Here is a 21599-nt window from a genome sequence, read left to right on the forward strand (position 1 = left end):
CTAATTAACAGAGATGATTTTTTTTTATTTGTGTGTGTGTGTGTGTGTGTGTGTGTGTGTGTGTGTGTGTGTGTGTGTGTGTGTGTGTGTGTGTGTGTGTTTGTGTGTGTGCGTGTGTGTGTGTGTGTGTGTGTTTGGTCCGCCTGCAGACGAGTCAAAGTGAGACTGTCTGCACTCCCCCAGTCAGCCACCCTCACACATGAACACAGTGCATTCCAGGGCGGCAAACATGCTGAGACATTTCTCTGAATTGATCCGGGGGGAGGAGGTTTCTGTTGAGGTTTTCCCATTGAGATCCCAACGTAAGAAACAAAAAACCTCAGGACCCTGAGGATATGGCCTACCTACAAAACAAACAGAGACCACAGCTTTCGTAAGTCATTCGGAAAAGCTAAGACAGTTAAACTGCTTCCCATACAATCAAGTATACGTTTTTAATGTATGTGCACTCAGTCATTTTATTTATTTTTTTTAACATGGTAGAGGTTTCTCTCTTAGTCTGTGCATTTTAGTTCTGATTCAGTTTCCTCTTTAAAGGCTGTGGGCAGGACACTGTAAAGCCACAGCCTGACGTGTTTCATGTGGCTGGGGGTAGATCGCTCTGCTGAGTCAAGACAGGAAGACTGGTGCAACTCAAATGTGGCGCTGCCATTTAACTTGCTCTCTCCTTGTCTGTCGCATCTGCCCACTGGTTGGAAACTGCTACCAGTGGGAGGAATATCAGATTAATCAGTAAGTCTAATTTAAGAGGATAGGTGGGCTCTGCAAAATGTCAGCCACTCAAATGGAGGCTTGCAGAGTAAAGGAACTTTGTAGAGCACTCAGTTGTGAATATTGTGTTGAAAGACTGCATTTCGAACACACATGAATAACACTGAGCTGATATTTTCTGTATTGTAAAGATATTTTGTATATATATCCGATAAAGAAGTGACTAAACACAACAGTTTCACTGATTCATATAGTTATCCTACATTAATAATTTTGCTGTTGACACCTCATTAAAATTCAATAATATTCTCAGTATGGTATGTAGTATATGAAATCTAAACTTTAGACATGCATAAATCATGCTTAGACATGCAAAATTTAGATTGTGTTATTCACCTAAATAATAATAATAGCAAAATTATTATGCGTACATACAAAGATCATAGGACAATGCAGCCAATCATTTCACTGAGAATGGAAACAATTTCTTTATGCTATGATGAACATGTGAATACTGACCCCAAAACAAACTCAAAAGACCTCGGAAAGATGTTTGTAAGAGAGGCCATTCAGCAACTTAGAGGCCATTATTCCAAAAGCACACTAGAGAAAATACTTTCTTTTTTGAATATTTGTTCTGGTTTTTGATTAGATTAAAGCAGAAGTGTTTGGCCAACTCACACTCATTACAACAGTAGGCATTTCACATTGTAAACTTAGAGTAAATGATCCAAAGATAATGAAGAATTTTTGTCCAAGTTCCATCAATACCAGAAATCCTGTTATGGTAAATAACCCCCAACTACTTGAAGACTCACCTAACTGGAGACATATGTTCAGAATTAACAAGGTCAAACATTTCTTGCAGTTTATGTGATATCTTCAGGGTTTTACTTTTGTGGAAGAAAGGGGTATAATAATAATAATGATAAGATAACAATCAAAAAGCATGTGCTTTTGAAGCACAGAAAAACGTCCTTCAAATGTTTGTTTATATTGTGAAATGTTTACTCCTTTTGAGTGAGGATTAAGAGAGTGCATTTGTTTTTATTTTATTTCAGTTATCTAATTTGAAAAAAAAAACAATATTTGAGAATACACTCAAATATTTTATCTATAAACATGCTACTGTACTTGTATGTAAAAGATACAAGATAATTGTTGAATTTAATTGTTTGAAATATGCATTTGCAAGCTTAAAAAGACTTAAAGAGTGACTTGAGGTAAAGAAAAATCCCCTGATTCTGGCATTACCAAACATGTTAGAAAGCAAATCCTGACATATTTTCACAAAGTTCTTGCAGCATGAAAGTTGCATTCATATTACAGGAAATTGAACAGTATTTGAGCCAGACTTTGTCTAAGATCCCTACTAGGATGTACCTGTTCATCAGTTTTACAGGAAAACTTGTTGTGAATTAAAAATCATCTTGATCCACCTTTATTTGGATCAGAATGTGTCCAAACAACATATATCTCTGAAAGGCATGTAGACATAAATGTGAACATCAATCTTGAGAACTGTTTTGGATGACATGTGAAATGCCCAAGGCAAGTCATCGTCCACTTAAGAAATCAGTCCTCAAGTATTGAGCAGACAAGATAATTTTCAAAAAAATGTGGCTTAAAAGACCTCTGAAGATTTACATAGTGAAATTTTAGACGCTCTCCTCCCAAACGTGTTTTGCTATTGTTAAATTGTCTAATAGCTAATAGCTCAAACATTTAGTACAGAATGCATGTAAACTTCTTTAAAATAAACATTTGTCTAAAAACGTCAGCAAAAAGCCAAAACAGCAAGAATTCAATTCAAACAATGCAACAAAATATCAAAATTCAAACTGAAAAGTTGACCATGGCGTGTTATAAAAGACAAATGATGTCTGAATTAAAATTTATTAATTTTGGCAAATAGCTCTAATAAGAAGTCCCATGATGTCATGGTTTCATTTAGCAACTTTTTTTTTATTATGTTGAGAATTTCATCATCAGGGCACGGCCATTCACAGAGAAACAACGACTGTCATTGGTTAGACGGAGCTGTCAATCAAACGTTCTTGTGCGTCATTTCCGTTGTCAGGTGGTGCTGTCGCTGTGGAAAGATGCGATCAGCGAGAAGCGGAGGCTTTTCCTTAATTGCTCATTTCAGTAATAGAGGCTAAACAACGCGAAACTTAAACCCCCGAAGCTTCTCCCGGTTGAGAGAGAAGCTCCGTACACCCACCACAGAGTTCGCCTGAGAAATGTTGATATTTTAAGAGGACAACGCAGATCTTAGCCGGCGGTTTTGGCTTTGAGGTAAGCGAGGCTGTGACTCCGTTGCTATCTAGCTTCGTCTCTCACCGTGAGCCAGCTGTAACGTTGAACGTACTTTGTTTAAATGGCCTCCCAGCACCCCGACAGAGTTCAGCTTTGCCCTGGCTGGAACGTAGCTCGCCAACAGCCATATTTAAACCTCCATGGTGCATTTTAGTCAAACGTTCTTATGCTAACAACGGCTGTGTGAGGTTTGCACCCCGCTCCTTGTTGTGTTGTATGTCCCTTTGTGTGGCTCGTGAGTCCCGGGCTGTTGTAACGTATTTGGCCGAGAAACGGAGTTGGCTTCACCTGAGTTCGTTTATGCACTAATTATAGTTTAGCTTATATTTTACAGAAATAAAACACGGCCTGTGTTTATGATATAAACTCTACGTGATATCTGTCGCTGACACTTTGCTGTTCAAGTTGTGAGCTGCTTGTGTCCAACTTGCAAGGCGTAACGTCAGCGCTTTACTCAACGACTCGTTCGGTTTACACAGCACGCTGCCAGAACAGTGTGTCCAGACCTTGTGGACCCAAAATGGCACCAAGCAATGCATGGCAGTCTTTGTGCTGTTGCAATAATTTTGTTAAGTGGTTTTATGGCGTGACCTTTGCGTGGCGGTGTGGTCAAGGGCATTGTTATTGGAATGATGAATGGGGTCTACAGTTGAGGAAAAGTGTGTGAGCTGGCATTCTTTGTGGATCCAAAAGCGGGACATTTTGGGATTTATTGACCTGAAATGTGTTTCTTTCTCATGTGTGCAAGTGAGATATGAATGTGCAGCTTTTTCTTGCAGTGCCCAGACACATGGCATTGAGTCTGAGTAGGTGAGTCGTGAGACACCTACGTGGTTGTTTTGTTCTGATACTATTTAAGGAAGCCCACATTTCTTGTGGGCACTGGCAGCGTGTGTCTCTCCTCTCCTCTTCTCGTGTGATATGATTCAGAGGCTGGATCTGTTCATGTCCTCCCTCTGGTACAGTCACAGCCAGTCCTATTTGCCAGACCACTGGCTGTGTGCAGAGAGTTGCAGCAGTGTTAGAAAAGGATAGCTGCATATGCTGTCATCAAGCTGATGTCATTTAGGTCAGCATGCAGGAGTTGGTTGCATCGACCTTTTGCTTTTTTCATATGTGTCTAGGTTTGGCTTCATAACTCTGCAGCAGGTTCTTTAGCTGGCAGACGATGAGCCTGTCTTATGTGTGTTATGCATTTATGTCATTGAGTTGGTTGTTTTAAATCCAGGATAATGATTGGCATGCATGTACAAGAACTATGACACATCAGAGAAGAAATGTGCAGCTCTGAAGATGATCCCTATTTATGCTTTAAAGCACATTGCTTTAACCTTTACTTTAGTTTTATTAAAGTTAGCAAAAATGTAAAATCCAAGTCCATAATCTGCAGGTCACAGATCAGTTCATCTGGCTGACTCACTGTTGCATCTCTAAATATTATTAATCATGTGGGTAAACTGAAACTGCCCACCTTGCATTTAACATAGGAGCGGGTCTTTTCTGACCAATACAGATTTGTGCTTCCCTTTGATGTCTGACCGAAAGGTTTTAACTCATAAATGACTAAATGTTCTGTGATCAAGGCATTGAATTATTCAAAATGATGCCTTAAAACATTTGTCCCCACCCTTTATTTCTATTGGGCATTAAATAAATTGCACTAAAGTACACAGTCCTGGTCTATGTTTTTCTAGTGTGGGAGTCTTTTTAGTTTGTGTGCATTATGGAGGAGGGGGAAAAAACATTTTTCAGGATTTGGGGGGAAAACCAGCCAGTTTTGATCATTCCCACATTGATTGGGGCATTTTATTTACATGTTTAATTCCTTCTGATTGGTTCCAGTGGTCATTTTTAAGGACTTTAACACAAGTGAAAATATTTGAATTACTGTATTATCCCATTTTATGCATTAAAGCATACACCTCTTTTTATCTGATTTTAATGAGTAAAAATGTTGTTTCAGAGAGAAAGATGTTAATTGCTTATCATGCATTTAATGAACATGGGAAAACATTATTTAAATTGCAGAATTGGGGAAAATGTTCTGATTCCAGTATTCATCTCTGTTTAATTTCAAGTCCACCACGTCTATAGTCACCTGATCATTCGCATCATCTGCTTCATTAAACATTAAAGCAACAGCATGAAGTGTCCTACCTGTTGAACTGCTTCTTTGTGTCCTCTAGAGTAATATGCTATCCCACTATTCCCAGCGTGACTTGGTGTCACTCTGACTTGCGCCATAAACACTGTCAGAAAACCTCAGCTCATCAGACTCCGTGGGTGATGACTAGCAGAAACTGAGACAGATGGGAGAGAGACATGATGATGACACTGTCTGCTGTCTGGGATCACAAAAAGCCTCATGGAAGTGAGAATTTGTACTAGCCCTCACTGAACAGCCAACTGTCCTACCTCCTCCGTGCCCCAGATTCCCAACTAGAAAACGGTGCACAGTTGGTTTTGCAACAGGAAGGTTTCTTAATTTATCAGAAAAGAAACTCTGGGATTGCACAGTTATACAACACAGTTTCAAAATTTTGTGTGACATGTTTTATCTCTCTCACCCTGTTTAATGCATCATTTGTGATGTGTGTTGGTTTGAACAAATATTTTTCCGGTAAGAACTTTCAAATTCTGTTTCCGCACCGTTAAGTCATCTTAGTACGACTATACACGCTACGTTTCCTCTCCTGTAGCTTCCCGTGCCTTCTGGGAATGCACGGGGAAACTGTTTGACATTTTGGGAAGATTATTATCCGAACATTGACACGTTTCTGTTCAATGAAAACTTGGGACGACAGCAGGATGAATCATTCCTCTCGGTTAAGGCTCTACTTCCCCTTTACGGGAAACGGATGGCATTTCATCACATTGGCCCTTGGTATCAGTAAACACAGCATACCTCTCGCTCTCTGATTTCTGGGAGGTGGATGAGAACCGCTGTGCCGGTTAGAGTAGTTTGTATAATGACAATGTGTCACACTGTCGCTGTCTCTGCTGGCATCTAAATCTTGCTTCCTTATTATTGTGCAATGGCTTGGCGTTTTAAATTTTTGGTCATGTTAAAACATGCATTCATGTTTAAAGGACAGATAAGCTCTTTGCACAGATTCTGCAATAAAGCGCGCAGATTAAAAAGCATGGAGATTTTTCTAAACTGCTGCAAGAAAAAAGCTCAGGATTAGAGGGGCAAATGAAAATGTTCCTGTCTTGCTAGAGTCATGCATTTGCATTCAAGGGCCTTCTATTTTAAATTGCAGATTGTGACAAGCACACTGCCTAATGTAGAGATTGGATCTGAGGTGCAGGCCTTCACGCCAGCAGCCATTATTCTAAATGGAGCTGTAATGGCCTCACATTCACACTGAGGTGTGTAAATGTGAGGGGAGGGAGATTTGAAATGGACTGGGTGGAGCTGCCATGAACTTTAGCCCTTTTAACCTCGGTTCACAAACCAGTGTCCTCTCATTTAACTGGTTGCCCTGAAGCTTGAAGTATCCTTATGTTTAGATCTATGAATGCCGTTTATTAAAGCTTATTTGTAATTTTTTTTCTCAGTCATTTTGAGTTTTTGTTGTTCTTGTCACATGTGTACTTTCCCTTTTACTTGGCTATCTTTATCCCATGAACTAATCAGATTTGTTCCCTGCAGAGCTCCAGTATGTCCAAACGGCGCTCGTCAGAGAGGGGGGCTGGAGAGACATCAGGCAGGGCCAGTAAGCTGCAGTGTCCTGGGATATCTGGCAGTAACGCCAAGAGAGCCGGCCCCTTCATCCTCGGTACGGAAGCTACTACTGTTTAAAGGGGAATTGATAAATAAATACAGTGTGTATAGCTACCTTGCATAACCTGCAGATAATTCAGCCAAACCATCTCTGTACATAAGTTGCAGGGTGCCTGTGTGAGTACACTGTGGACTTACACATGCCTGAGACAGGAATTTGAAGAATTTTGCTGATCCTCATGACATCGGCCAGAAAGGCTGAAGTCTATGCTGGGGCATTTTCTTCTTTCTTTCCTCCAGTATCATATATTCCTTTCCTATTCTCTGAAGCGTGTGTGCATTCTGCATTAGAGCTCCTGCATTGTTTACCAGATACTTTGCCAAAGAAAACATTGCACTTGGGGTGTTAATGGATACCTGCACACGCTGCCCTTAATGAGTTTTGGGAAGAGCAAACAGACCAGTGGCGTAGAATGCCTTTTGGTCAAGCAGCTGTTCCTTTTCTCGTCCTTGCAGGACCTCGCCTGGGCAACTCGCCAGTACCAAGTATAGTCCAGTGTTTGGCCAGGAAAGATGGCACAGATGACTTCTATCAGCTCAAAGTAAGTCTGTTATATTCAGGTATTTTCATGTTCTCCTATAATTGCAGTTATTTCAAAACCCTCATTATCATGGCAAATTTTAAGCATCTGAACTTCAGACTTTTTCACAGTGCAGATTTTATTGCCCTTTGTTCAATTTTGGCAAAAACAAGCAAACATGAGCCAGGTTCAGTGTTTACTGGGATTATCCAGCAGGTTTTAAGCAATCACAGGGCTTCTAAAGCAAACATTGCTTCGGAAATGTCAGTGTTTAATCACTACAATCCCCGGACTATGATTTATTGTTTGAATCCATTTAGATTTTCTGGTGTTTAATTTTTGCTCTGTTCTGCAGATCCTGACGCTGGAGGAGCGAGTGGACTCTGCGGGGGAAACCCAGGAGGAGCGGCAGGGGAAGATGCTGCTGCATACAGAATACTCTCTCCTTTCTCTGCTGCACAACCAGGATGGTGTGGTTCATCATCATGGCCTTTTTCAGGTAGACTTTTTCACTTAACCTACATATCGTAGCAGGTTTTAGTTGAATAAACAAAGAGTGTTATTGTTTTCTTTAGAATAATGTGATTAAATACTCTAAATACAGCATTATCTCTCTGCCAAAGCCTCTTTTCAATCATTTTTGTTTATGAATATATTTAACAACACCAGAGCAAGTAACAGTTTGATTTTATTAGTTCAACTTTAGGAGAAACAAGTTTGTCATAGCTCAAGCCAGCTGCCTGTACTTTCCTTATAAAGGTTGTTTCAGTAGAGAAGTAGAAATACAATAAGAGCTATATTTATCGGCTGCTCTCTGTTCACAGCAACCCTTCCCCCTTCCTCACCTGCTGCCCCATCTGCCTTCTCCTTTAACTTTGTTGTTTCGTCAGCTCTGATTCAGTCTTCTCTGTTTGTCTTTCATTCACATTCCGTTTCACTTTCAGTGTCCTTATAATAGCAGCATTAAGGCGTGCACGCTGATTAATTTAGGTCTGCCATATTGATTAGATTATTATAGTTCATCTCTGCTGTCTGTGAACCAGTTCATTGCTCATTCTTCCAGAGATGCTGGCTGCATAAAAAAAAAAAACTGTTAACCTGATACAAAAATCAATGGGAAACAAATGGTGAGTCTACATTAGCTTGAGTTTTAAGAATAGGAATGATCTTTCTCATCTTTTTTTTATATCATATTCTCTCACACTGACTGTGGAGATATCTTATTCTTATCAGATGCTGGACATGCAGATTTTGTGATTCAGATTTTTCTTGAACAATAATAAAATAAGATATATTAGCAGGATTGAAAATGTACTTTTCTAGCCTTCCTGTCCAGGACAATTATTAATGATTTAAATAAGGACCAGAGATGCTGCGTGAGAGAGGAGACCCTGTACAACAAGTTTTACTAGTACTTTAGACAACTGGGGAAAAATAAACATGGAGTTGACCTGTAAACCTCCTGATACAGGAGGTATCTAATGTACTGAGGCTTACATTACTAACACCATTCTCTATGTCTATTTCCTTGAGAATTTAGACTCGTAACTTCCCTTTGACATTTCCTTAATATCCCCTTGACAAACAGGTTGAATGTTTATTAGGAGAAACCAGAACATTTTTTCTGTATTAGCCAAGAATAGTCAGATTCTGGTCACCAGCCAAGATCAAAGACTTTTCTATCTAACTGTAGATACTTGCTTTGAGAAATCTCACTGGTTGCATTGATTGTATTCCACAAATAGATTTCAAATTTTGCTCTGTCAAATTAAATAAAGTGAACACCCTCCCCATGCTAACTTCCTGCACTTGTTTCTGGATTCAGGATCGCGCCTATGAAATAGTAGAGGACATGGAAGCCAACAAAGTTCGTAAGATGAAGAAGCGGATCTGCCTCGTCCTGGACTGCCTCTGCGCTCACGATTTCAGTGACAAGACGGCAGATCTAATAAACCTCCAGCATTATGTCATAAAGGAGAAGAGACTGAGCGAGCGTGAAGCTATTGTCATTTTCTACGATGTTGTGCGTGTGGTGGAGGCCCTCCATAAGGTTGGTCTTACTACACTACTAAAGAGTACATGTGCAACAAAATCAGCTCACTTTCTTCAATTTTTCATCAATGTAGAAAATTTTCATGCTACAGTGTTCTTTGTTGTTGTTTGTTAGATGCACATTTTTTTGATTACTCACTTCCAAGGCTCGTGTGCCACTCCCAGAAACTAATTCTTGTTTTGTCAATGATTCATTCAGCACAATGTGACCATACTTCTTTTTTTTCTGCCTGCAGAAAAACATTGTGCATAGAGACCTCAAGCTGGGAAATATGGTGCTGAACAAACGGTAAGTCGACGCTAGGTCACTCATCCCGCATTGTCGGTCAAGTCATGCTGAATAACGCTGCCTATTGTGCTAGTTTTGCTGTTTTAGCCTGTTAGTCTTGTTCCTGATGGCTGACTGGACCCCAGAATTTGGATCCAGTGTGTGTATTAAGCTTTAAACCCACACAGAGGCCACATTATTTGACTATAAGTGAAATTACACTCAGGAACCTGAAGTCTTGCTTTCTAGTGCTCAAATGTGTCTGGGTGTTGAGTAACGATAGATGATTCATTCCCCATGGTCAGAGTTTTGAAAATGGACTCTGGTGCCAAACAAAACAATGAATATGCCTCTGCTTTGATCTCAGTGGGAAAGTGTTTGGGTCTGGGGGTGTATGAGTAATTTAGTAATGCACAGAAGACCCCGTTGAGTGCACCTCAGGTCAAAGTGCTGCAGCTCAGATTAGACGTGCAGGATGGAAAACTACTCATCTATAAACTCCCTCTCACCAACTCATGCGCAAGGGATATGAAAGGCTTGTATTCAAATGGTGAGAACCACTCTTCCTCACTGTGAGAATGTTTCTAAATTTGGCTGCCATTTACTTAATTAATGCTTAGAAGAGTATTAAAATTAGAATTTGCATTAAATTCTAATGCAAATTAACTTTAAAAACAAGTGGATTATCTTACAGACTTCATTTGAACTGTTGAGGGTGTTGCTTTTGTATGACTGAATGACTAAAGCTGACGCACACTCACTTTGTTCCTACGCTCACTTTAGCTTGATTTATACCTCTTTGTAGAATGTATTTTCAACCTACACAAAAAGCCTATGCCACTGTGAGCAGTTCTGCTGTGTTGGTCTGTCAGTTGCTCTTAGAGAGCTACGACGCAGGTTTGTATTGGGCTTTCCTTACAGCTTTGTTTAGATTCTTCATGCAAAAAAAATAAAGTGATGCAGCAATCAGAATTTTGTAGCCAATTACCAATCTCCAGTTTTCCAAACCTGTGACCTGCCTATGCAGATTTTAGCTGGTTTAATATTTTTTGGAACGATGATATAAAAGATCAGCAAGAGATATTTTTGTAGCCTTACTGCTAACTATTTTATCATCTTGTACATCAGTGTTTAATTTGGCTTGCATTATTAAAAACATCAGTTTTAATATAAATAATCCAAGATTCCAGCATCTTTGCAGTGTTATATTCATCCTTTCTACTGAAATGTTGTTCTCCCTTGCTCTAAGCCAGAATGAAAAATGTTAACTTTTTATTTTTCCTTTTTACATATTGTATGTATTTGAGTGCAAACCGTAACTGAAGTCAAATTCCTTGTTTGCGTGCACATGTGGTGAATTAAGCTGGTTGTTATTGTTAGAGATAAGAATGTCAGTAAGTAGCCTGTGTGCATGCACTATAAAGTCACCTTCTTTTACAAATATTTATTAACCTTACATCTCCAGCAAGAATTGACAATCATGATAATCCAAAAGAAAGTTGTTTTTCTTTCTTTTCTTTTTTTTTTTTCTTTTTTTTTATAAATTCATTAAAGCTTGCTATGTGCATTGGAAAGCAACAAGGTCTTTTTTATCCTCTTTGTCCTGGTTCTTCCTACCTGCAGCGGTAGTAAGAAGTAGCGGCAATAGTGATGAAATAGTGTTTTGGCCAGGAGATGCGGGTGGAGGGGAGCAGAGTAGATGTGTGGAACACTCCGTCCCAGCTGGAGACAAAGGAGAGACATGCCAAAGGCTCAATAGCTCAGAGCTGACTCACTGCAGTGCAAGTCACTCACACACAAACTCACTTACCTACATGTGCACACAAATTGTCATAATTTCTTTCCGCTGTGTTTTGCTTTTTCTTTTTAACACAGCCACCCATTTTCTTGGTCTTCCACTTTTTTTGTTTTTTCTCACCATGTACTGGACTCTCCTGGCTAACGTGTGTGTGTGTGCGTGTGCGTGTGTGTGTGTATGTGAAAAGACAGTGTGTGTGGGAAAACTGACCATTTAGAGGCTTACTCAATCAAACGCCACTCACCTCCCCTGTTTGTCAGAGTTCTGGGAAATGCACCAAAGGCATCAGAAAACATCAGCACTTTGTGCAAGAAATGATGCGACTTCCTCTCCCAGAGCCAGCTGTTGTGAAAGCAGGATGTGATAAATCAATCTGCACAGCCACTGATTGGGTATTTTTAAATTTTAATGACTTCCTATATGTAGAATGTAATTCTTTTGGATATGTTGTATAATATTCTGATACACCCAATTGAATTTCAAGAATGTATGTTTCACAAAGTTGTGCTGATTTTTGACTATGTCTATGATGGCACCTTTTCTTTTGGCTGTTGCTCATCTAAAGCCTGCATGTGATTGAAACCCTTCAAGTGATGGCCAGTTCTGAGAACTGATGCTTGCTGTAGAAGTTGCCCTGTGATTAACCTCGCTTCTCGTCACATGTATTTTTATTACGGGCCGGAAAGGAGAAGTCATCTGGGCTGTTTAGGTCTCTGGTTTCCTGACCGGAGTCATGTGACCAGGAAGCGGAGACGGCGTGGTCTATCCACTGTCCTCAGGGACCCTTGCCTCACAAGGCGAACATGCAATCTCATTTATCCAATCTCCGGTGCAAGAATAGAAGCCTGGGTCGTGATGCTCGCAGACAAAAGCACAATTGAAGAGACTCGTTCATAAAGGAGAGTCCTTGAAGCTTTGCACATTCCTCAGTTAACTCATAAGGCCATCTATGGTTGGAAGCATTTATTGCAAAAATATTCAGAAGGGGTAAATCTCATAAGAAGCTGTATGTCACGTAGTGTCAGTTTTCCACAGTGAGGTTTATGTTGTCAGTCAGTATTCATCGAGATTGGGATTGAGGTGCCTTTACGGGAGCGGCGAATGTGTGCGACGGACCAGGGTGTGAAAGTGAGAGAGAATAGGGGAAGCTGTTGACCTCAGGCTTTTTAGAAAGCGGATGTGGGTGAAAAGCGTGATGTGGAGAATACCCAGGCTGTAGAGGGTGACAGCTCTTCTTTTTTTTTTTTCTTTTTCTTTTTGGTTTGTGTGTCTTTTCAGACCATTTCAGCGTGCTCTACTTCAGCATGGGAGTGATTATGGATGCATATCATGTTGCATGGTTGTGTATACATTTCAAATCTTCTGCAGCTTATATAAAATCAGTTTCCAACACATCACTGTGCAGGCTTAGTCATTGCAGCAATTATCATAAGCCACAGGTTGACTCATATGTTTGTCAAAGTGCAACCTTTTTTCCCTCTACAGAAAAGGCCTCAGTTTCAAGATAGTCAGGTTGCACTCGATCCTGAGCAAAGTAAATTTACTTTGATCCAATTCCTAGTGACACATTTCAGCAGTCACCAAATTATTAAAAGTCTTATCAGTTTTAAGGCACTACATTGCCTTGATCCTTTATGAATTCAACCAGTAATTTGACAAAGCACAATAACAATGCCTTTTATATCAAAATATGAGAAGTTCACATTCTTTGCAAATTTAAAGTTCATTCAAGATGCCTTACTGTGCATTTCTGTAAAACTTTGCATCAAAACAATTGAAATGGGTTAATTACAAGGTTAGAAAGTACTTTGTGTGTGACTAACCCAGTGAGAAACAGACTAAAACTACCCAAAAACATGTCTTTGTCAGAGAGAACTGAAGCTAACTTTAAAAGTCAGCTCAGATAGTTTCGGTTTTTCTTTTAATTTCAACTAGCATGTACGGTGAAACATCACTCACTGGTCACTTTATTAGGTACACATTGCTAGTATTGCCAGAAAGGCAGTTCTGAATTTGCCTTTAGAACTGCAACATCTTCTCTGAATAGATTTTTGTTCATGCTGACATGTTATTGCTCAGTTTCTGCAGATTTGATGGTGATTGTGGAGGTCATTGAAGTTTAATTCTGTTATTCACAAGAAACCAGTTGGATGATTTGATAGCTGTACTGTGGTTATAAAGATGGATTTAGTTGGCATTAATACTCGGGTTGAGCATGGTGTTTAAAAGATTCTTAATTGGTACAAATAGTCCTAAAATGATCCATGCTTTCATCTTCTTTGCACCAAATTCTGATCCCTCCGGCTAAATGCGGCAGCTAAAATGAGACTTATGTGACCAGGCAAAATTTGTCCGGGCTGTTATTGTCCACTTTTGGTGTTTCTCTATGAATTAAATGCTTTTTTTCCCTCCTTCTTCTGATACTCAGTTTAAACTTCACCTAGATGTGTCTTTGCTGTATCTAGATTAGTAAAGTGCAGTAGTTTTTAGATGTGGTCCATGCAGCCAGAGAAACTTCGGTCACTCTGGCACCCCATTAAAAGTATTTTTCCATCGTACGGTTCTTAAAGTTTAGTGTTCTGGCAGTTTTGAAACTACAGCATCATAGATATTTGATGGCTTTTTGTGTACCATGAAAGGCCGTTGTGCTCCCTAATACATTCACCGTCTTATGTTGACTTAGCTATAAATTTAAAAGTGGATATTAAAATTTTTCTTTCTGTTTATCAGGACACACCGCATTACCATCACTAACTTCTGCCTGGGAAAGCATCTGGTGAGTGAGGATGACCTGCTGAAAGACCAGAGAGGCAGCCCAGCCTACATTAGTCCTGATGTATTAAGTGGTAAGTGGAAAATTATGTCCAATGTAAAATCTTGCTTGAAGAAGTTGCTGTTTAGATTTCCAGTAAGGAAATAAATGCTGCCAGTGTACACATTGGGTTTGACATATTCTGATAACCTATGTCTAATACAGTTCAGATTGTTCTCTGTATTCTGCAGTTTTATAGTGGAAAAAATAGTGAAATGCTTTTTGCCACAGTGCTGATTAACAGTTTTATGATTTGTGGAGAGAAAACTGAAAACAAATCTCAACTGGGCAGATGCTTTTTGCTCCATCTGTGAAATCATGAAAACAGAAAGTTGTGTATCAAAGTTTGAAATTGAAAGCATAAAACACCTACATGGTGTACAAATCTGTTACACTGTTGAATCAAACTACAGTGGAATGTGTTTCTTCACTAAAAAAGCCTTTAAAATGTACTGGATCCTTGTCAATCAAATATTGTAGTTAAACTTATTAGATTCCAGAAACAATCCTGGGATTTTTGTTGTAGAATTGCGTAATATTGAAACTCTGCATGATTTTCCGTTTAAGTAGTTTCACGGAAGTTGTGTTGCAATCTGTGAACTGCAGTACCCAGAATTAGTTTTTGTCTTGTTTTTTTGTTTTGGTGTTCATGACGATGTCCCATTTTTCCCACATAAAGCCATCAGCATACATAGAAAAACATGAGGAAAACCTCCTGTACTCCTAATTGGCAACATCAGTGCTCGGCCATGCTCTCCTGTAGAAAGCCATAGTTGCATTCGTTTGAATATTCATTTCCTGATCAACATCCTGGATGTTGTCTTGACTTTAGAATGATATCAATCTTGCAGCCTGTCCAGCAGTTCAAACAGCAGATAAAAGCTCTGCGTACATATCAGCATAACGTGACAGGCACACAATTAAACAGAGCTTCAGTGACTCATCCGCTGATGACTCACCAGAGGGAAACTACTCCCATCGACTCCCATCCCCCGCCTGTGTATGTGTGACACAAGCTTGAATATAATTGCCGACTGCTGTTGCTGCCGCCTCTCTGGCTGGAACAACACCGCCTATGGTAAAGAGCAACCTATGATGCTACAGCCTCATCAGCTCCACATACACAGCTGCTTGATTGCCTCTGTTTGCTTTAACAAGCGGCTCTCCACATTTAAAAAGTTGCGGATTTCAAGGAAGCATCATAAATGCTGAGTCATGCACGTCGTGTTTGCCAGTTTTGTTAATCATTAAAACCCCGTGACTTGACAGGGACTGAACTCGCTGAATGTTTGGTCACGCCTGTGTTAAAACAGGAAGCAATCAGTCATTACAGTAAAATAATGTCGCCCTCTGTGTTGTGTGTGTCTGGATAATTTTATCTGTACGTCTGCGTGCGTTTTGACAAAAACTGAGATGCCCCTCTCCTTTTTGTCCCCAGGTCGCCCATACCGCGGTAAACCCAGCGACATGTGGGCCCTCGGCGTTGTCTTGTTCACCATGCTGTATGGCCAGTTCCCTTTTTATGACAGCATACCTCAAGAACTCTTCCGCAAAATCAAGGCTGCAGAGTACTCTATTCCAGAGTGAGTGTTAATTTGAAACGGAGCTGAGGGAACTCTGCATCCATTCATTCACAACTTTAAGCAAGTCAAGTCAATGACAAATTCAGTTAAACTGATGTCAAAACATCTCCCATTAAGACTTGTTTATTTTTGTGGGCTTCTTTTCCTAAGTTCTTGATTTACTAAAGATTTCTATTTGCATCCTGTGTAGCACTGAAGGATTTTCCAAATGTTTTTGCTAAATCTGTGACAATTTTTTATTTTTTTTTTTTATTGGTTAAAATAACCGCCTTCTACGCTCTCTCCCCACCTCAGAGACGGTCGTGTGTCTGAGAACACGGTGTGCCTCATTCGAAAGCTGCTCGTGCTGGACCCTCAGCAGAGGCTGGCTGCAGGAGAAGTGCTAGAGTCACTCAGTGCCATTATTGCTTCATGGTAACTGCACCACCTGCTGGCTGTCTGAAAAAACTGAACTTACTCAGGATGTGTTGCATATCATGCCCAGTTATCATAGCAGTTCACATACTTCATATTAAACTCTTGTTTCTGTTAATTAGTTAATCATATTGTGGTGTTTTTTCAATCACAGGCAGTCGGTTTCATCGATGAGTGGCCCTCTACAGGTAGTTCCAGATATTGACGATCAGGTCAATAACCAAGAACATTTACAGGAGGTAAGATATTAAAAAAAGAGAACAGGTTTTCTCAACAAAATGTAATCCTTTATTGTGAAGAAGGGAAGCCAAGCATGATTTGCAATTTTTTTTAATGAATGAAACCCTGAAAATGAGACTGAGCTTTTTATTCACACTGCTTTTCTCGTATACACATAAATAAAATCTGTCCAAACAATGTTGGCTTAAGCTGCAAGGTTTTGGTTTTCAAGTGACAAAATGTAAAAACATTGAAGAAAATGTCAGAGTTCTACATCTTGCTCAGTGGGAGCTTTTTTATCTATAACTAAAATGAACAAATGGTACAGTTTTTAGACATATTTTCCATGTGTATTAGTGCAGTAACTGCAGCACATTGAGCGGAATTTGATTTTTTTTTTCAACACAGGCCAAGGCAATCGAAGAGTCTTCGCAGTACGAATTTGAGAACTACATGCGCCAGCAGCTGCTGCTGGCTGAAGAGAAGAACACTATTCATGAAGCCAAGAGCTTTCTCACCAAGCGGCAGTTTGGCAACATCCCACCTGTCAGACGTTTGGGTCACGATGCCCAACCGGTCAGTCCATTCGACGCTACTGCCCTTGCTCAACGATTCCTCCGGAAATAACCCTCGACCAGCCACATCAACCTCTTACGCCTCCCTGGGAACTAAATACACCCATGGAGACCAGAGAGAACTTGGGAGAAAAATTCCCAAAACTGAACTGGCACACAGGAAGATCTTCCTGAGCCGGCAAGCAGACAGATGCATACTGGGATTTTAGTAAGCTAAGTGGAGCAGGCGCATAGTCGGGTACCAGAGCAGATTCACATCTCAGAGCTTCACTTTCCCAATCTGGATCATCTCTGGCCTGGACACGGAACTCCCGACTCAAAGGTTCTTTGCCCACTTGTTAGTCACTGTGCATCAAACTCGTTGGCATGGTGTGTCGCGGTGCTGATGAGGTTCTGCCTGCAGTGTTGAAGAAACTATTAACCCCTGATTCCTCTTCCTTGCACCTCTAAAACTTTCCCATCCATTCTGGCTTCCCTGAGCAATACAGGTCCAGAATCATGTAGCAACCCCCCCTCTTTTCACCATGGTTTGGAATTTCCTCAAGTCCAGTCACTTGATCACAGATGTCATTCATGTATACCTCCATTCCACCTTCCTTTTCTCTCTTTCTCTCCCTCTCTCTGATTTTTTTCCTGCATTGTTCTAACCATAACTCTTCAAATCAATCTACCTCTCCGTCTCTGTCCGTCTGTTTCTAAACCATACTCGCAGTTCTGAGGCAAGGGATTGTAACAACCAAGTCTCAACCCACCAGTGGCATAAAGCATTAATGTTTTCAGTTGGAGTGAAACTGCTTTAAAACCGTTGTAGGCGGTTTCTAAAAAATCTGAATAAGCTTTGTTTTATTTACCTGAATAAGTAGCATTTTATCTCAGTAGTTTCATTGAAGAAAGATTTGTATATCAAAGCTTACGTTGAAATTCACGCTCTGCATCGTCTCCTGCTTCTTTCTCATCCCTGTGGAAATCTTTTTAGCACCTCGGCAGCTATTGTGAGGTACCTGGGAGTCCCAATGCCAAGAACTAAATGAGGCCAAGTTATATTGATGATGGTAACTCTTCCTCAGTGCCGCCACAATGACTATCTGGCACCGTCACGTTTCCGTTGCCAAAAACCCTGTCTTAAATTTTTTTCTTAGCCAAGGAAACTGGTACTTTCAGACTCATTTAGAATTGTTTGACTTCCAGGTAGCTTCCCTATGTCTTCTTATCAAAACCAATCATGGGAAAAGTGTTTGTTTGTTTTTTCTCTGTGTGAATGTGAACAGTCATTTCTTCATTTTGATGAATCTGCAGTATCTGGAAGTGTGCATGCTGTGTGTGTAGGCTGGGGCCAGACAAACAAGGGTGTATGAAGCTGAAACTCTCTGACCCTTTAAGCTATCCTCCACTTATTGTTGTGTCCTGTTATCTGGCCTGCCTCTATGGCAGACACTGTGAAACACAGACCAGGCTCTGCTGAGGTAGGGCTTGACTGGATGTTTTTTTTTTTTTTTTTTTTTTTTTTTTTGTTTGTTGCTTTTTTGTTTGTTTTTTTGGGGGGAGGGGGGAATGACGTGAATGCTTTAAGTTGAAAAAGATCATATACATCTCCTTTCAGACGTATTATTACCCCTTTTTCACACAAAATCTACACACTTTAATATATTTCATTGGTTTTCATATGCTAAGCCAACACAAAGCAGTTCTTTGTTGTGAAGTTAAAGGATACATTTTTTTGGGGGGAAGGTAACACTTTATTTGAAGTGGGGGTGAATAAGACTGTCATGACACAGTCATAAACATGTCATAACACCTGTCATGCACATGATTAAGCCTTCATGAATATTTATGACTGTTATCATAAAGCGTCATTCGGTAAATTATGACACTTTTAATACAAAGTTGACATTATTCAAAATGTCTTTATGACAACTTGACATTAACCAAGAAATCATTACTAATATAAATTTGTTATAAAAGTATTACTGATTGCACTTTAAAAATTAGGTAATTTTATGTTATTAAAGGTAAAGTTTAAACAGCAATGATTTCTTAGTTAATGTCAAGTTGTCATAACAAAGACATTTTGAATAATGTCAACTTTGTAATAAGTGTCATAATTTACCAAATGACGCTTTATGACAACAGTCATAAATATTCATAAAGGCTTATTCATGTTCATGACATGTTATGTCATCTTTATGACGGTGTCATGACAGTCTTATTCACCCCCCTTCAAATGAAGTGTTACCAAAAATAAAATCTTTAGACCTGTGGCATACATTTGGATTCAGCTCCCTGATTTAATATGCAGTAGATCCACATTTTGGTGCTACATGCATCCCAAAAAGCCCAAATTTTAGTCCTCTCCTTTGTTGTGTCACCCTGTCTTTCAACAGTCTTGCCACCCAACCCTTTGTTGTTTGTACTAGACTCTTGGGATATTGTTTAAAGCCATGCTGTGCTTTAAATATCCTTTATTTCTGGCTTGTCTGCTGTTTTCATTGGTCTTCGTGGTGCTATTTGTTCCCCAATGTTCACTAGCAAACTTCTAAAGCCGTCAAAGAATGCAGTACACCCTATTAGTACTGGGATTAAGTTGCACACAGGTTGCTTTTCAAATTAAATGATTTCTAAAGGCAATTGGCTGCATTACATTTTATTTAGTCCCACTAAATAAAATGTGGGACTTAAAATACATGGTGTGATTTTCAAAATCTTTTCCCTTTTTAGTTATGGACTTTGTGTCACAGATCCCAATTGTAACTTCATTAAAATGCCTGTTGAAATGTGAGGACATTCTGGGTTTTAATACGTCTACAAGGCGGTGTAACTCTTCTCTCCCAAACTCACCTTGTACATGCTCTTCTTGTCTCACTATGTGGGCCCCTCTGAGCCCCAGCCAGTGACAGATAAATATTACTGTAATATTCTGTAGTTAAATGAAAATACAAACTCACAGGTTTATAAGTGCAGTTTCTGGGTTCGCTTGATGCATTATTCTGTTTTTTACAGAACTATTTTTGAAACCATGGCAATGCTACTAACCAGTGACTGTTAGGCATCTGTGCATCTTGCCTTTGCATATTGGTACTTGCTTTATTGCTTTCTATGCTTTTTTTTTTCCTATTTATATTCAAATTGCATGAACATAGAGTCTCTTTAAATGTCTTTTACTGCTCTATTTTTCCTTGTAGTTTCATGTTGATTTATTTATTCACTTGTGTAGACCCTCCCTCTCCAAACCACTGGTGCTTGTATCACAGACATTGATTGTAGACAGTCAAGAACTCCTTAAAACAAGGCCCCAAAGCTATTTGCTCGCTCAGCTTTAAACAGTGGTTCCACTTCAGCAATCCAAATCCTTTTCCTTCTCAGACACATTTGTGAAAGAGTAGCATTTCCTTTCCTCTTAGGATTACTCAATTGTTTTCTTGTGGTCACCTTAAGCTACACTAATAAGACTGACTTTTGCATAGTTCTATTTTTTAAAGAAATGATAATAATACATGGATTTTCTCATCTTAATTTACGGGAGGAGTTTTTGTAGTGAAAATCTTTTGTTGCCATTAATCCCTAAACCCCAACCCAAGGCTGCACTCTCTGGTCAGTATGTAAATAATGTACCATGATGACTGTGACGGTCAGACTTTATGTACAAAAGCTCTACCCTGTGACTTACCAGCTCTGTTTCAGCACATGGTGATCAACTCGTTCTTTGGGCCACGTTGGCCGTCTAACATCACATCCAGAGTTTAAAATGAAACTTGGAGAGCCGCTGGCTTTCTCCCATCTCAATGTGAATTCTGTGGGTATTCAGCAGTATTGTAGTAGTCTAGGTTCATCAGAAAACTCCATTGCCACCACTGAATGCTAACATTTCGGGGCTATTCATTGGGAATGTCTGATGCAATCACCATGAGAAATAAATACACCTTAGTAATTGTTCTTTACTCTCCCCAATGATTCTTAGATTGTACGATGCTCAATGTTTAATCTGGAAATACTTTGTACGACGAGGTAAATTAGTAAAACTCAGAATGTGCAAGGCGAGTCCAGAAAACATTTTGTCAGATCATCTTCCCCCAGCGGGGTGAGTAGTGCAGACGTGTTGGTTAAAATTGTCAGTACATATTTGAGATGTTACTGACTGATCCAACTGTAAATTCAATGCAGGGATGTGAAACATGGAGTCACAAAGTGTTGTGAGCTGCTTGGTTGGATATGGGCATCTAAATACGGAAAACTGATTACCTGTACAGATAAACGCATTTGTATAAAAAAAAACATATTTTTCTACTTCATCAGATCTCTACATGCATGTCAGCAATAAACTTTGATATGGAAGCGTTCAACTTTGTCTTGTCCTAACTGAACTTTGATAATTTACCACTAGGTGGTGCAGTATGCTTAAAAACAATTTACTTAAGGTCAAGGTAAAAGCAGTTTACCAGTTTTTTTTTTTCTCTTTTCTATTAACTCCTTAAGGACAATGTTCTTTATGTTTCCTTCTGTAGAGGTAAATAAATGAGATCATTTAGTGAAAACTGTCAGTTGG

The 21599-nt window shown here is 39.6% G+C and overlaps 1 protein-coding gene across 1 annotated transcript; it reads left to right on the plus strand.

Annotated features, from left to right (window-relative positions):
• Window positions 1-2774: 2774 nt before the first annotated feature.
• On the plus strand, window positions 2775-21396 carry stk40 (serine/threonine kinase 40). The gene is made up of 11 exons (XM_014996285.2): window positions 2775-3009; window positions 6686-6812; window positions 7274-7359; window positions 7694-7837; window positions 9164-9388; window positions 9627-9679; window positions 14187-14302; window positions 15707-15851; window positions 16146-16265; window positions 16420-16504; window positions 16893-21396. Exons 2-11 carry the CDS (start codon window positions 6695-6697, stop codon window positions 17109-17111), a joined length of 1311 nt encoding a protein of 436 aa, XP_014851771.1. The 5' UTR covers window positions 2775-3009; window positions 6686-6694; the 3' UTR covers window positions 17112-21396.
• Window positions 21397-21599: the final 203 nt, after the last annotated feature.

The sequence above is a fragment of the Poecilia mexicana genome, unplaced genomic scaffold (assembly GCF_051168715.1).
Source record: "Poecilia mexicana isolate PSO_F unplaced genomic scaffold, ASM5116871v1 scaffold_16, whole genome shotgun sequence".
Classification (NCBI taxonomy): domain Eukaryota; kingdom Metazoa; phylum Chordata; class Actinopteri; order Cyprinodontiformes; family Poeciliidae; genus Poecilia; species Poecilia mexicana.